This window comes from Atheta coriaria, unplaced genomic scaffold (genome assembly GCF_025399875.1).
Source record: "Atheta coriaria isolate IRGN ID8LTWV9N9 unplaced genomic scaffold, Caltech_Dcor_3.1 hic_scaffold_3_pilon, whole genome shotgun sequence".
Taxonomy (NCBI): Eukaryota; Metazoa; Arthropoda; class Insecta; order Coleoptera; family Staphylinidae; genus Dalotia; species Dalotia coriaria.
In genome coordinates this window covers 6,468,344-6,483,190 of record NW_027045445.1, presented here as the reverse complement: position 1 = coordinate 6,483,190, position 14,847 = coordinate 6,468,344, and the positions used below count along the sequence as shown (strand labels likewise).

At 36.9% G+C, this 14,847-nt stretch overlaps 6 protein-coding genes across 6 annotated transcripts in view; 1 reads left to right on the top strand and 5 right to left on the bottom strand.

The window, feature by feature from the left end:
- Camta (Calmodulin-binding transcription activator) overlaps positions 1–1,614 on the bottom strand; it is a 48,792-nt gene extending 47,178 nt beyond the window's left edge. Inside the window, 1 exon segment of the mRNA XM_065317409.1 lies at positions 1,330–1,614. The gene's annotated coding sequence lies outside the window, so the exon portion shown is untranslated.
- A 697-nt stretch (positions 1,615–2,311) lies between these two features.
- LOC135803518 (protein scarlet-like) lies at positions 2,312–5,207 on the bottom strand. The gene is made up of 10 exons (XM_065317163.1): positions 5,069–5,207; positions 4,448–5,011; positions 4,085–4,323; positions 3,778–4,020; positions 3,470–3,566; positions 3,190–3,417; positions 3,003–3,138; positions 2,839–2,944; positions 2,683–2,783; positions 2,312–2,611 (listed from the first exon to the last, which is right to left on the bottom strand). Exons 1-10 carry the CDS (start codon positions 5,132–5,134, stop codon positions 2,436–2,438), a joined length of 1,956 nt encoding a protein of 651 aa, XP_065173235.1. The 5' UTR covers positions 5,135–5,207; the 3' UTR covers positions 2,312–2,435.
- A 21-nt stretch (positions 5,208–5,228) lies between these two features.
- w (eye pigment precursor family transporter white) lies at positions 5,229–8,099 on the bottom strand. The gene is given in 11 exon segments (XM_065317159.1): positions 5,229–5,548; positions 5,623–5,794; positions 5,854–6,188; positions 6,239–6,370; positions 6,431–6,592; positions 6,653–7,089; positions 7,092–7,143; positions 7,198–7,269; positions 7,327–7,565; positions 7,639–7,837; positions 7,914–8,099. Coding segments are annotated over 11 exon segments (1,920 nt in total). The 5' UTR covers positions 7,938–8,099; the 3' UTR covers positions 5,229–5,452.
- Positions 8,100–8,205: 106 nt separating this feature from the next.
- On the bottom strand, positions 8,206–12,460 carry Pi3K92E (phosphatidylinositol 3-kinase 92E). The gene is given in 9 exon segments (XM_065317158.1): positions 8,206–8,598; positions 8,656–9,574; positions 9,821–10,366; positions 10,426–10,564; positions 10,567–11,040; positions 11,099–11,185; positions 11,188–11,344; positions 11,394–11,873; positions 11,936–12,460. Coding segments are annotated over 9 exon segments (3,198 nt in total). The 5' UTR covers positions 12,080–12,460; the 3' UTR covers positions 8,206–8,346.
- Position 12,461: 1 nt separating this feature from the next.
- LOC135803517 (corrinoid adenosyltransferase MMAB-like) lies at positions 12,462–13,732 on the top strand. Its single transcript, XM_065317161.1, has 4 exons — positions 12,462–12,672; positions 12,730–12,951; positions 13,006–13,225; positions 13,304–13,732. Exons 1-4 carry the CDS (start codon positions 12,608–12,610, stop codon positions 13,532–13,534), a joined length of 738 nt encoding a protein of 245 aa, XP_065173233.1. The 5' UTR covers positions 12,462–12,607; the 3' UTR covers positions 13,535–13,732.
- On the bottom strand, positions 13,705–14,640 carry Sbds (SBDS ribosome maturation factor). The gene is made up of 2 exons (XM_065317160.1): positions 14,420–14,640; positions 13,705–14,369 (listed from the first exon to the last, which is right to left on the bottom strand). Exons 1-2 carry the CDS (start codon positions 14,548–14,550, stop codon positions 13,745–13,747), a joined length of 756 nt encoding a protein of 251 aa, XP_065173232.1. The 5' UTR covers positions 14,551–14,640; the 3' UTR covers positions 13,705–13,744.
- Between the last annotated feature and the right edge of the window lie 207 nt (positions 14,641–14,847).

Below are 14,847 nucleotides of genomic sequence, written 5' to 3'. Positions count from 1 at the left end.
GTTGAAACACGTGTTTACACTAGATGAAGATATTTTTAAGTTAATTAAGAATGTGCGGACTTGTTGCCCCGACTAAAAATAGCGGAAACTCGCTCGCCGTGCGCGTAAATATTTAATACCACTTACTTGCCCACAAGTTGCCTACACACACACACATACAAATTACAAAAATTAAAATTGTCGAATGTGCTTCAAAATTCGAATAGATTTCAAAAATAGCCGCATTGGCATGGGTTCAAAAATTGTTGCATATTACAATAGAGAATTCCACGCGACATTTTCTGAATCATCGTGTAATTTACCTAAATACACTGTATGTTCCCCAAAAGTCGCCGAAATTAAGTTTAATAAACCGGATGCGACTGACATTATTCGGCATTACGCGTAATTGAATAAGAAACTCCGTGGAAATTGATTATATACAAAATGCCCGGACTTTGGCGCACGTTTTCCCGCGCAATTTCACAATTCACTTGGAAATTTTAAAAGCGCGTTTCCGCCTCAACAACTTTTAAAATATCGCGCAAAAAACATGAAAATTTAGTTTTCCGCTGTGTGAATCGCAAACATTTATCTATTCTTATCAGTGCCGTGCATTTTCTACCTTTTCTCGGCGCTCAACTTTTCTCAGGGTCGTTTTGGTAAACAATACGCTCCGGCTGCCGGCTGGGTTCTCAAGGGAGGCGATTTTATTACACGCACCATGCGCACAAACCGGAAAACTGCTCAAACTCACACTCGGATACAACTTTTAACAACAAGCCTACTAGAATAATATCCAGCAGGTGCATTGGTATTGTCGCCTCATAAAAAATATTATTTTACATAAAATTTATAAAATTTTTATGATTTTAAATAAATATTTAGTAAATTTTTACCAGGCGACAATTCCAATGATAACCGAGGTGTGTTTAATCCAAACAAAAGCCAAACACGAGATAAAAGATAAACCTGGGCCGGCGGTGTGGTAAAATCGATAGGTATTATGAATATTATAAGGCCACGCACTGATTCATGCATCGCGCGTAAATAAATACAAAGCGCACGGACGCATTGTATATTAATACATACATATAATATATGTGTGTGTATGTGTGTGTGTTTGGTTGCAGGCAAACGAAACAAAAGAGTAAAAGCTCTCCGCACACGCTACGCTATCGATAGCGATAACGAAAATCGATCGTCAAACACAACACGCACAACATAACCATCAAATTAACAACAAACATTAATTAAACTAAACAATTCACTGTTCTGTGTGTCTGTGTGTGTGTACAGTGTGTTTATATTTACAATAAGCAATAGTATTCTATATAGTATGTTTATTACCTTATAAGATGCTCGGCTGAAAGTGCCTGCTGCTTGTTTATCGTTCGGGTCTTCCTGTTTCCGGTAATGGCTGGTGGTGTTCACGCGCGTGTGTACGCGAGGGTGGCAGCCGGCGGGCCAGTGGGCATCGTCGTCGTCGTCGTCGCGGTGTTCGCGGTCGTCGTCGCAGGCTGTCAAACTGCCTCCATGACAGTCCTGCGTGCACACACAACGCACACACAACACGGGCTGTGCTGCTGCTGCTGCACGACCCGCCAGCAGCTGACTGCGCGATGTCGCACGAGGTGAGCCGAGGCGAGCAGCAGGAATGCCCGGGACGAGCGCCGCGCGCCGCACAACTTCAATTTGCCAGCGAGCAGGCAGGCAAGCAGGCAAGCAGGCAAACCTAGATACGCATTTATCTAATATCAACGTGTGAATAACGCACAAGGTGCATTCAGGAATAAATAAATAAATTGTTTTCTTGACGGTTTTTAACTTTTTCTGACATAAAAAACTGCAAAATTGTAGAATAATAAGCAAATTATTAACGTAATTAAAAGATTATGACCTGAATGACCTTCAAAGAAAGTATACTAGGTCAAAACTTCATTTCCTGCACATTTCCGCTTTGGTATTCTTACAAAAAGCAGAAAAAACTCATATTTTATCATAACCTATCCCAATATATAAATTTGTGTATATTTGGTTGCATATTTGATACACAAATAAACACACAAGCTTTTTTTAACCTTTTTTGACATATTCTGACATCTGTCATTAGAAAGCCTACTCACATTGCTTTTTATTTGTTTCTAACTTTCTTGATCAAAGCAAAAAACGCAAACAAGTGGAATAACAAGCACATTACAAGCATAGTCCACAGATTACGACCTGAATGACCTTCAGACAAAGTATACTGGGTCAAAACTTCATTTCCTTTACATTTCCTGCTTGGTATTCTTACAAATAACATAAAAAACACATATTTTATCATAACCTATCCCAATATATAAATTTGTGTATATTTGGTTGCATATTTGATACACAAATAAACACACAAGCTTTTTTTAACCTTTTTTGACATATTTTGACATCTGTCATTACAAAAACAGCTATATTGCTTTTTATTTGTTTCTAACTTTCTTGATCAAAGCAAAAAACGCACACATGTGGAATAACAAGCACATTACAAGCATAGTCCACAGATTACGACCCAAATGACCTTCAGAGAAACTGTACTGGGTCAGAACTTCATTTCCTGTACGCAGGCATGGCACTTCCGGATTGATATTCTCACAAGCTACACAAAAAAACAAACACTTTATCATAACCTACCCCAATATATCAATTTGTGTATATTTGGTTACATACTTATGTTATTCACCCCGCGCCATTGCACAATCGTCAAGGATTCCATTCCGTACATCAACCAGGATAAATATTTCGTCCAAGCAATGTGTTTACCTAAAGAACTAATCAAAAAACATAAAATTAATCAAAATATCAACTAAAAATCACAATTTTAACCTTAAATTCACAAAGAAACCGGAAGTAATCATCAGGATATAATCAAATGGAACCAGACACAACATGGCGTTGTTCACAGTGTCAAACATATTAGAAAAGAAGATTCCTGTAATAAATTTTCATATTTTAACTCAAATTATAACCAAAATTCAATTTTAACTCACCGCACGCACAGGAAACATTCATAACCAAAATGGCCGACACAGCTGTCAAAATAAAACTATCCACAGCATGTCGTAGTCCAGTAAGCCAGTAAATAATCAAAACAAACAATATAGGCTCGATTATAACTCCTGGTAACTAAAAATGCTTCATTTAGTGTTTTTATTAAAGATTTTTGAGGTTACGCACCATAGCAATTGTTTTCGCAGAATAAAACATGGCGGGCGAATACAAACCGGCTTTATTCTCACGTACAAACAAAGGAATGTTGTTTGGAAACTCCGCGAGGACTGAATACATCGCAGGGAATGTATTCTCGCAGACGATTGTCACCAAAGCTCCCTGGAGACTTTGGACGCCATTTTGTGTGAGGGGAACCGTGCCAATGTAGCATAAACCTACCATTAGTGCGATTGACTGCAACCCAACATACAAAATCTAATCTTGGGTATAAATTATGCAAATTTACCATTTTTTGAACCATTCTTAGTAGTTGCACGGCAGGATTACGTAAAATATCGTTGAAATAACGTTTGGTTAACCAAAAAATTTCGTCCACCAAAAAACTTCTTTGCTGTGAATCAAAAACGCTTAAAATTAATTTTTATGTAATTTAACCTCACTTTCAGACTTACAAATCTCCCCGAATGTACTTTTCTTCTAATTTTATCCTTTTATATCTTTCTTTTTGATAACTATCACTTTTCTGGTCGCCATCTTGAAACATCCTCCCCTGCGTATTTAAAAAATCATATTTTAGATGTGATTTATGATCACACTTTATTAAATCTTGCACATTGCATGATAAATGATAAATATACCTCTTCAAAATACGTTGATCCAATATGGCACTCGTACTGGACAAGAACCTCCACTTCCTTTGCATAATCACTCACTGCGAAGCGATTACAGATGGCGCGCGATGTCTGCCTACAGTTTTCTTCCGCTCCCGGTGTTATACCCAAAGTTTTCACGAGATAATCAGCGGGGTTATAGTTTTTCGGACAAGTATAACCCATACTTTGATTTAAAAATAGTTATAAAAATAGGTTATGTATATTTAAGTTAAAAACTTTGAGGTTACCTTGATAAAAACTCAGTTGCATACACCGTAGAACCAATGTAGGCAATTCTGCCTTCAGATAATAGAATTATTTGACTAAACATAGCGAAAATCTGTGATGAAGGCTGATGAATTGTACAGAGAACTGTTTTACCCTTTGCGGCCATTTCATTCATCATTGTTACTAGTTTACTGGCTGAATAACTATCTAAACCTGTCGTAGGTTCATCACAGAACAAAATTTGTGGATCTGTCAATAACTAAACAAAATAATTAAGGTTAAGTTAGGTTATGTTGGAATATAAGTTGACAGATCAATACCTAACCTCAAAAAACACATTTTTACTCATTTTAAGTAAATTTTTAGGTTAAATTTAAACTTACTTCAGTTGCAAACGCCAATCTCTTCTTCTCACCCCCTGACAACGATTTCTCCTCACCATACCCTCCTATTTTAGTATGTAGGGCATGACTTAACCCTAACCTCCTTAAAAGTGTCATACATTTATCATCCCTCTCGTCTTTTGACATCCTTCTATCCAATTTAAGCCTCGCATTGAATTGCATATGCTCCCAAACTGTCTGTGACCCAACAAACAAATCCTCCTGATGCATAAACGCACTGATTGTCTTCATATAGGGCCCAATCGGTCGGCCATTTAATAAAATGTCCCCTTCGATTGACACATCGCGTTTGTTTTGCGATTGATACCCAAGAGCGGCCATTAATGTAGATTTCCCCGCCCCACTTGATCCCATCAACGCAACAAGCGATCCTGGTTTCACAGCGCCAGTAACACCAGAGATAATTGTTTTGTATTGTTTACCATCACGCACGTGGATGTTTAAATCACGAAAGACCAAGGTAGCGCCCTCTTCCGTCGGGGACCAACGTTCGTAACTACGATTGAATTTCGGACTTTCATGAATTTCAACACTTTCATTCTCCTAAAGTAAATAAATATTAAATTAAAATTAATTTTTAAATGATTTTTGTATTTTTACGTTTTTTAACAATTGCAACACGATTTCTTCACTGGTACTCGTCGTGGAGCCTGAACTCGACGCCATTTTGATGTATGCTTTGACTCCAACTAAAATTCAACTACAAAACTACTAAAACACTAAATATAAACTTAATTATCTTAAATAAACACGGCGATAATACGATTTTCTTTGTTTATTTTCTTCAATCTAGCACACACGTCGCTGGTATGCAAGTAAACAACAAACTAAACTTCTACTTCAGCTTTCACATGAGTCTATGTATTCAAATCATGTTGGGTGTGGATTATTGCACTTGTAGGGAAGCAGGTGTAATTTCATACGATGCAACGGGTAAATTAATACTCGTAGAAGTACAGAAAGTGTACAAATAAAAAATGGCGGTTATCTGAGCGTGCGCAACACGAGACACACATACGCCATTGAACGAAACAACACCACAAGTAAAACCAACATAGTAATATCAACCATTAAATTTTTCTGCAAAAAACAAAGATTTTTAGGTTATTTTAGGTTAAATTTTTGTATGATAAGTTAGAAATCTGTAACCTAACCTGTGAAAAGTTGTATATCTCGAGAACAACAGCGCCACTACTCGGACAACTCAAAGCATCCTCCCCACAAGTGATTTCTGTGATTCCCGACCATTGATTGATCATCAAAGCTTCAAACGCATAACGAAACCATGAAAAATACGATAACCACTTGAAATATATAGGGATTGAACTAAAAACCATCAAAAATAAAAACATTTTCTTTAATTTAACCTCAAAAATCATATTTACCTGATGTTTAAAAAGAATCCACCAAACAATAAGAACGGAATGATCAATGGCGGACCAACACTCATCGCCATTGACACACTCGTCGTTGCACATGATATTAAATAACCAAAACCAAGCACTACATGCGCTACCAAAACCAATATGGCCATCGCAGTGAAAAATCTAGTAACATCCGGGTTTAAACCAATCATATAGTAACACACGCTTATGTAGACAACCGGAAGTACAGTAAACAATGGTATTTCAGCGATTGTCTTGCACAGGAAGTACACATCAGTGCGATACATGCCATTGGTGTGTTCACGAAGAAAAATGGGGAATTCACTGCAGAATAACTAAAAATTAATCGATAATTATGATAATAAATAATGTTATTTGTGTTTACATTGACAACAGCGTAGATATTCTGGAATGTCATCGTTGTGAGGAAGATAAACATGCAGCCATTGATATTCATGACGCCATTTTGATTTAGTTGCTGATCGAAGTAAATTACACCGATTAATATTGAAATCATCTGTTGAAACATTAAAAATTAGCAATATTTGTGTTTAAAATTTTTAAAATGTTTTTTTACGATTGTTTGAAGTAGTCTGACTTTAATTAACAATGGTTCCTTCATGATAGTGATCCAACTTCGCCAAAAAACGGCCCTAAACTGCGTCCACCATGAATTTTTATAAACACATCCTGCTGGTTCAACAGTCCAGAAGTCATTATAACTTAATTCCATTTTACTCTTAAATTTACACATAAAAACATTACTTTAACATGTTTTTAGGTTATGTATGCCATTTACCATGATATTTGCTGTGGTAACTTTGATTTTCTCCCCGAATTCACTTTTATTGTACGCTGAACAAATCATATTAACTGCCTGTCGACAGGATTCTTCCTCACCGGGAACAATCGCCAATAATTCAATGTAATAATCAGCCGGGTTGTAATTATGCGGACATGGCGCTTTTATACTGGAAAAAAAGATGTCTGCTTCATCGGGTGTGCCCTGGAAAGCAATCCTCCCTTCGGATAAGAAGATAACCTTATCAAATAATGCGTAAATCTCTGAAGAAGGTTGATGGATAGTTGAAATAACAGTACGGCCACTTTGCGCTAAAGTTTTGAGAACTTGTACAACATTCAAAGCCATAAATGAATCCAAACCGGAAGTAGGCTCGTCACAGAACATCAGTGCAGGGTCAGTGAGTACTTCCGCTGCAAACGCAAGTCGTTTTTTTCTCCGCCGCTCAGGGAAGTTATCAGATTGTTTTCACATTTTTTTAAACTCAACTTTAAACAAAAACTTATTTTAATTGATTATTTTAGGTTAGATTTGTGTTTTACCTCTGTTAAAACTTCATTAACACGTTTAATTCGTTGAGATTCCGGTATGTTTCTATCCATGCGCACCATAGCCTATAATATGTGTAAATTAACCTTAAATTTACTCTGGATGTATGCAACCCAACTCACATGGAAGACTAAATGTTCACGGACAGTCAAATGTGGATAGAATAAATCATCCTGTTGTACATAAGAACTTTGCGCTGTTAATGTTGATTGTGTGAGTGGTATTCCATTCGAGCTGCGTACACCGGTCAAAACCGTATTGTTTTGATTTCTAAACGTCAACGCATTCAACAGAGTAGTTTTCCCTGCGCCGCTGGATCCCAAAATGGCTAACAATTCACCCGGACGTGCAACACCCGTAACTAACCCCAAAATATGTCAAAACATGTCATATGTCATAAAATACAAACATAACCTCAATATTAAACTACCAACCATGTTTTAAAATATGTTTATGAACAATCTGTGGGCGTTTGAACGGATTTCTCGTCTTAGACTTGAAATTATCTTCGGTAAACACATTCAGATCGCTCCATGTGTATGTAATGCGCTCTTCAGGCGGGATTATTCTCCCAGCGCGCTCGGAATTGATACCGTAGCTGATCGAGTGCAGCACCGACGATTTCAATGTCTGCTGATAACATAAGGTCACGCCCCGATAATAACAGAAACAAATCAAGCGCAAAAATGCGTAGAAAAACACAACTTACTGACAGTAATGGCGTCTGTTCCATTCTAACGCAACACACGCACCGAAAAACAAAACAAAATTCAGTGATGTTTCACACTGTAACACACACAACGCTTGTATCTTATCGAGTTTACACAATGTTTACACAATAAATATAGAATTTTAGGTCGGGACATGCATCGCGTACGCCGTTCACGAATCGAATGACATACAATCTCGAATCAAGTCGCAACCAAGAAGCCAGTCGACGTACACATATCAATTACTTCAAATTCAATCGATATCTTAAATAAAACCAGACGCAGATCGTATTTGTTTTCAATCTGAATCTCAATTTGTACTTATGAATAGTTTACATTTACAGTTTACATTTTACAGCGTTCTGTAATCTCAGTTTCCATATTGCACGAGACAATCATACAAAATATACACGTTTTGAGGTTAGAAGTTGGTTAGTTAACCTTGTTGTTCTTCGATATGTTGTGCGTCGCCCAATTCATCGAAGTCTTCCATGAATTACTCAAGGCTTCATTAAACTTTGACTGAAAATGACTTTTTGCAGCGTCTTCCGATAGGGATAACACTAGAGTCTCTCTCAGGTAGTTTAAATCTTTTTCGGAGGATAATTCGGGTAGTCCTGTGGAAATCATCATGGCGAATAACGACAGGATGAATTCACCGTGTTTTCTTAGTACCATAAACGCCTAAAACAATTTAAAATAATATTTAATCAAACATTTTAAGAAATATTTGTGTTTTACCTTTTCACAGTACAAATAAAACGTTTTAAACTCCATTGCCTTCTTCTCCCCTTTATTAATAACATGTACAAAGTCATGCGTGAGTACAAACGGGACTCTCTCGCGTTTAAACCCGAATTTCTCCTTGAAATGTCCAAGGATATGCCCGAAATCAATATGAAACAATTGCCCGTTACGTTTTACCATAATATTATCCGAATGGCGGTCACCAACGCCCAAAACATAGGTGGCAACGCAATATCCCGCACAGGACTTGAGAAACTCCACACTACTCTTTTTCATTTGCACTTCCGAAGGATTATGTTCTCTCAACCAATCTAAAATCGAGCCTTTCCTAAACGCAGACGTTGCTGAAAACAAACCTTTCTCTTTCTGTATATTCGCAATGGTGTCCGCATTGAGCACAACCTCAATCAACCCAACACGATACTCCATCGATATACATTTGTACAAATTTAACCTCAAATCTAAACCCTCCTGCTTCCACAACTTGTCCATAATCTGCAGCATTTGCAGCGTGAGCATATCCTGGCGCAAATCATCGCCGTTTTTAAAGATCATATAAATATCCTCACCGGATGGATCAGCATTCTCAAGCACCAGCCACACCGGCCGCATTTTACTATCCATAATCTTAATTTTATCTAATTTCAGGCGTTTTACGCGGAAACTCGGGTCGAGCGGATTGGTCAAGTCACGCATAACATCGTCAATCTTCAGTTCTTTAAGGTGATCGATAAACTCCGAACGAGCCTTGTCTTTATCGCGATGATTTCGGACTTTTTCGCTGCATTTTTTCAGTTTCTCGAGGTAATGCGTTTGTTTATAGAGAATCTCCATGTGATCCTGGCTGCCACGGCAGTAGGCTTCGAGAACAAGGCCGAAACGAACACAAACTGAAGGCACTTGCATTTCAGACCTAAAATAACAACATTTTTCAATGTTTTTATGTAAATATTTGAAGTATTAATCAAAATATCGTGTTATATTACTTATTAACAAGTATAATTGAGCAGGATATGTAACTAACCTCAAAATATGTCAAAAAAGTGTCAAATGTCAAAAATAACAACATAACCACAACTTTCAGCTGTATAATAAGTAACACAACACAATATTTTCATTTTTCCACTCAAAAAACTCAAAATTACCCCCGAAAACTTACTTTAAATGCCAAAATAAATAATGTCCAATCTTCTGATTACACAACGCACGCTCCAGAAGATATTTAACCAAATCACACTCAAGATATAACTCGTGTTTAAGCCCCTGAACTAATTGTAGTAAATATAACAAGAGATCATCATCGGTGATCTTATTCAAACATCGCACAGCATAAGCCCTGACAAATTCCTCCGCATACGCATAATCAAGCAGTTCGAGCGCTCTTTCAACCGGTAACAACTCCCAGAGTCGAAGCATTGTCATAGCTTCACACACAACATTACGATTATCCCAATCTATGCATTGTAATAGTTTAGGCAGCACACTGGGTGCTTGTTCACGCAAAACATCACGATTCTTCCATAGTTTCTGCTTGTCTTGCTCGTGAATATCTCCGATGGATTCATTGAAGATTTTCAAGAGCTCCGGAACCGGATCGTTGCCTTTTTCTGTCTCATGACAATCATCTAATTCATTACCTTCTACATAATTCATTATTTCTTCTGAGGATGGGTAGATTATCGTGTGGTTTTCATCTGTATGTTGTCTAAACAAATATTTACGATTATTTTGTGTTTTTATGAATTTATGAAAAGAAAAACTTACGGATTGAACGTGAGTGTCAACGACGTTGAATTAGACACATTGGGATTGCTTACAACCGTCCCCAATGGATGCAAAAGGTCCTCATTCATGAACATCACATCCTCAGCATAATTCCACATGAATAAAGTCATAGCGCCGGTTTTAACTGATTCCTAAAGTCAAACACCGTTGTATTCGCCCATGCCATCGGTATATCTTTATTCATGCGTTTTGTTTTGCCGCTTTTACCATTTTTCGTCACCTCATACAACGCAAAACATAATTTTACACTTTTGGGTATATTACACACTTGGATATCAAACGTTAAAGTTTCATTGAGCATCATTGTACGCTTCTGCATCTCTTCATCAGTCAACACATGCTCTTTACACTTCTGTGGCTCACAGACGGACTTACCACCGTGGAATAAACCAACTAATACGCCGATTTCCACCGGCCCGCGTTTTGTATCGCACATGAAGCTGTTAATATCGTTTATATTCTGTATAACAATCTGAAATTTGTTTTCTATGCGCCAGACAGAGCGAATGTTGCCTTTTTTACGCAGAGTTTGCGTTGAACTTTGTTTCTTGTGATTAGTTAACGTTATATATCGATAATCATAAACTCCTAGCTCTAAAATTTAGAAATTTATTAGTTTTATTGATTTTTATTACGTTTAAGTTGTATTTACGTGGTAATTTAAAGCGTGATATTGTAATCAAGCTCGGGACTTTGTCCCAAGAGATACATTCAGCTATATATTGAAAATTCACCAGGGATGATCCCCGATGAGGTATTCATCCCTTCCGCAGACTTTCAAGACGTATTCATCAGTCTGATCGGGTCGCAGGTTTTTATAGAGGGCGGTTTTATCGAGGATTTTCTTTACTAACGCGGCTGGAGTCGCATTTGATTCTATACTAACTTTAAAACTCCTCTAAAATATATAATTTAATTTAAAAATGTTTTTTTAATGTTTTCTTTACCTCTGTGGTTTCCTCAGCGGTAGCAGACAAAATAATCTTCCCTTTCTGGTAAACTTGATTCATTTCTTCGGCTTCTTTAAGAATAAAATCAACCTCACCAGAATACATCCTCGGAGGACACTGGTACATCAATTGTTCCTTCCAGCCGAGTTTCTGCCGTTGTTTCGAGATTTTATCAACGAAACTACGCATATTAAAGCGGAATTGATTCACTTCCGGGTTGTTCAACGCGTCGAACGTGGGCAATTTCTTTCCAATCAATTGACTAATCTTTTTATTCAGTGTTTCCTGCTCGCGTTTATCACTGTGACATTCCACAATCTTCAAAACAGCATAAAATGGTTGTACTTCATCCAATTGTTTATTTTCCTGTGTGATTTCTTCCAATTCCGCCATGGAATTGACATAGCAGAAGATGTACTTTGAAAGATCATACAACATGCCATAAAGAGGAAGTTTTTGTGCTTCATACCAAAGATCCTAAACATTTTTATTGATTTTTTTAAGAAAAACATTCATATTTTTGATTATATCATAATTACCTCTTTGATTTCACTAAACGTAGCCTGTCCAGACACTTGCAGAGGTATAACCAGCCCATTGGGCATGAGGCAAGTAAGTGTAACATTTTGGTCATGTGTTTTGTGCATCCAGTAATTATATTGATACTCAGCAATCACCACCATGATGAAAATGAAACTTTGCAACTACAATTCCTGAAATTATTTCTCCTGCTTGCAACTGCGCTTCATTTCGACATAAGCACTAGTAGTAAATATTAGTCACTGGTTTTTCTGCGGAAGTTGGCCGCGTTGGACGGTTTCATGCACTTGTTGGCTGTAATCATAACAACATACCAACAAGCATGCAGGTTATGTTGTTGTTTGTGAATCACAGTCGATGCGCGATTGTTTACGTCCGATGCATTGATGCACGCGAATTAATCTCGTTATTCAATAATTACTCAATACAACGTTGTTTAGATTTTAGGCACAGGTTTATATTGTTTTTCTCTACACAGAATTAATCAGGTGTCGTCTGACAATGACCAGAATTTATGACGCCGAAAAATTTCCAAATAAAGATGGTGGATGTGTGTGCGGTGTGTGGATGAATTCCGAGATGGCGCTGTGAATAACTTGACAGTTATTAATTGATTCTAACCTGGGATAGATACAAAATAATCATTTAATTTTCTCATTTATTAATTAAACATGTTTATTCGACGTCTTTTGATTGCACCAAACAGGCAGCTAGTGAAGCACTTCTCAGCTAACATGTACGTATCATTATTTGTGTAAATTACTAAGCTTTTATTAAAATATTTTGATTGTAGAGCAAGTCCCGAACAAGTTAAAAATGCCACAGCAAATGTGACTAAAACCGATAATAATATCGATGTACACGCAAAACCAACAATTCCACCGCCTCCACCAGCGTCTTTCAGTCATCAGGGTGATAATGGCACAACAACATGTTTATCTGGGGATATATTACCAAAAGATCACAGAGTTTTCAAAGCCATTGGCGCAACAGAAGAATTATTGAGTTATATTGGGTAAATTTATAGATATTATTCAATTTTTCATGTATTTACATAATATTTTTTAAGTTTAACAAGAGAACATGCAATAGACGCCGAACATGATTACATCCACAAATTAATGAGGATTCAAACAGTGCTTATTGATGTAAGCACAGCGATTTCCAGATGCAATGGAAAAATCGACAAAGAAAAAACAACAATTCCAGCTTTACATACAAAAGAACTCGAGGAATGGATCAATGAATATTCCAAACAACTACCTCCAGTTGAATTATACATTATTCCAGTAAGTTTTACATTTTACAAAGTTTTTAACGTTTTTTTAATATTTTAATGAAAATTAAACGAATTATTGTGTTTCAAGGGCGGTGGGATAGCAAGCGCGTCTCTACACGTTGCCCGATCACTTTGCAGACGTACTGAACGCACAGTTGTGCCTCTAGTACGCGATAACATGCTTGATAAAGAAGTCCAAGTATACCTCAATCGACTAGCGGATTTCCTGCTCACATTATCACGCATTGCGTCCAAGTTGGACAATCGCGCTGAGAGTATATACACACCGAAAGGTAACGAACAATTCCAAGCGCAATAATCAATCCGGACTATATTTAACGTAATGAATTATTATCGATGGCATTTATTCGTCTAAGAGGAGATTTTATCATGTTTCACTAGAGATTTATAGGGTTGTATCTCATGGCAGCTGAATATTTGAGAGTAAAGTGTTATTTGTTTAGCTCAAATAAAAATGTACTGCCAATATTAGATAAACGTGCAATATCGGGATTAATTTATTGTTTAACTACAAAAATTCTTCACCTAGAACCATCTCTTTGTAAGACATGATTTCTAACATCGCCGCGCCTTTTGTTTCCATGCGCAAATCATCTACAGCTTTATAAAAACCAGGATCAACTAGAAATACAATACTTAATTGATCTTCATTCCTTTCTTCTTTCTCTACTTCAATGCTTTGGATTTTTGTCAGTTTTTCTTTCCATTTTTTCGTATCTTTGCCTGTGAAGACAACCTGTAGCCGCATTTGTGCCCGTTCTATCGGTATACTCTCTTTTAACATCTTTATCACAACCAGTGCTTGTTGTTTTGCACTTTGATTAGGTTTCACTGAGTAGTGAATATCTTTCATTGCTTTCTCAATGGTTGTGACTGGATAAGGACGTTTTATCTCGGGATTTACGCATTTATCCGCAACAGTCGTTGCTATGTCTTTAAATAACGCGTCTAGCTGTGATGAGCGTTCTTTATCAGACACTTGGAGTTCACCTTTCGTTAAAATCTCTTTGCAGATTTCAGTTTGGTCGTCTTTGCCAAATGCTTTGAGTAGGTCTTCTTTTTTCGCGACCTGGCCCTTGGAGACGTTGAGGAAGACCGTGTGGGTTTGTAGGACTTCATCTATATCCTTCTCGCTAATGTTTTAATTAGTTTTTTGTTCATTTTTTGATAAATTTGTACTTACACCTGATTGCGCCACGAGACAACTTTGTTCTTGTAACAGGCAATTTCAAAGCGTCGTCCGCATTTTTTGATGCGTACAACGGCGACATTTGTCAGTTTTATTTGATTCGTAGGTGTAAATATCTTCGACATGGTTTTTAATTGATTTTATAATGTTTTTCAAAAAGTTTCACAATGTTTTGTGAGGTTTTTGCGCATTTCATGTCAAACAGCTGTTAGTTCACACATGTATGTAAATTAACCTAACATTAACTTTTGAATTGGTTAAATTATTACATAAAATGTTATTAAATCATTAGATTTTGTTATAATGACGCTAGGGAATATGATATTTTATTGTATTTTTATTATTTATTGTTATTTCATGTTTTAAATTATTTATAGTGTAGGTTTAGCTTTATCTGTTTTAGTTCCAAATATCACCACGGA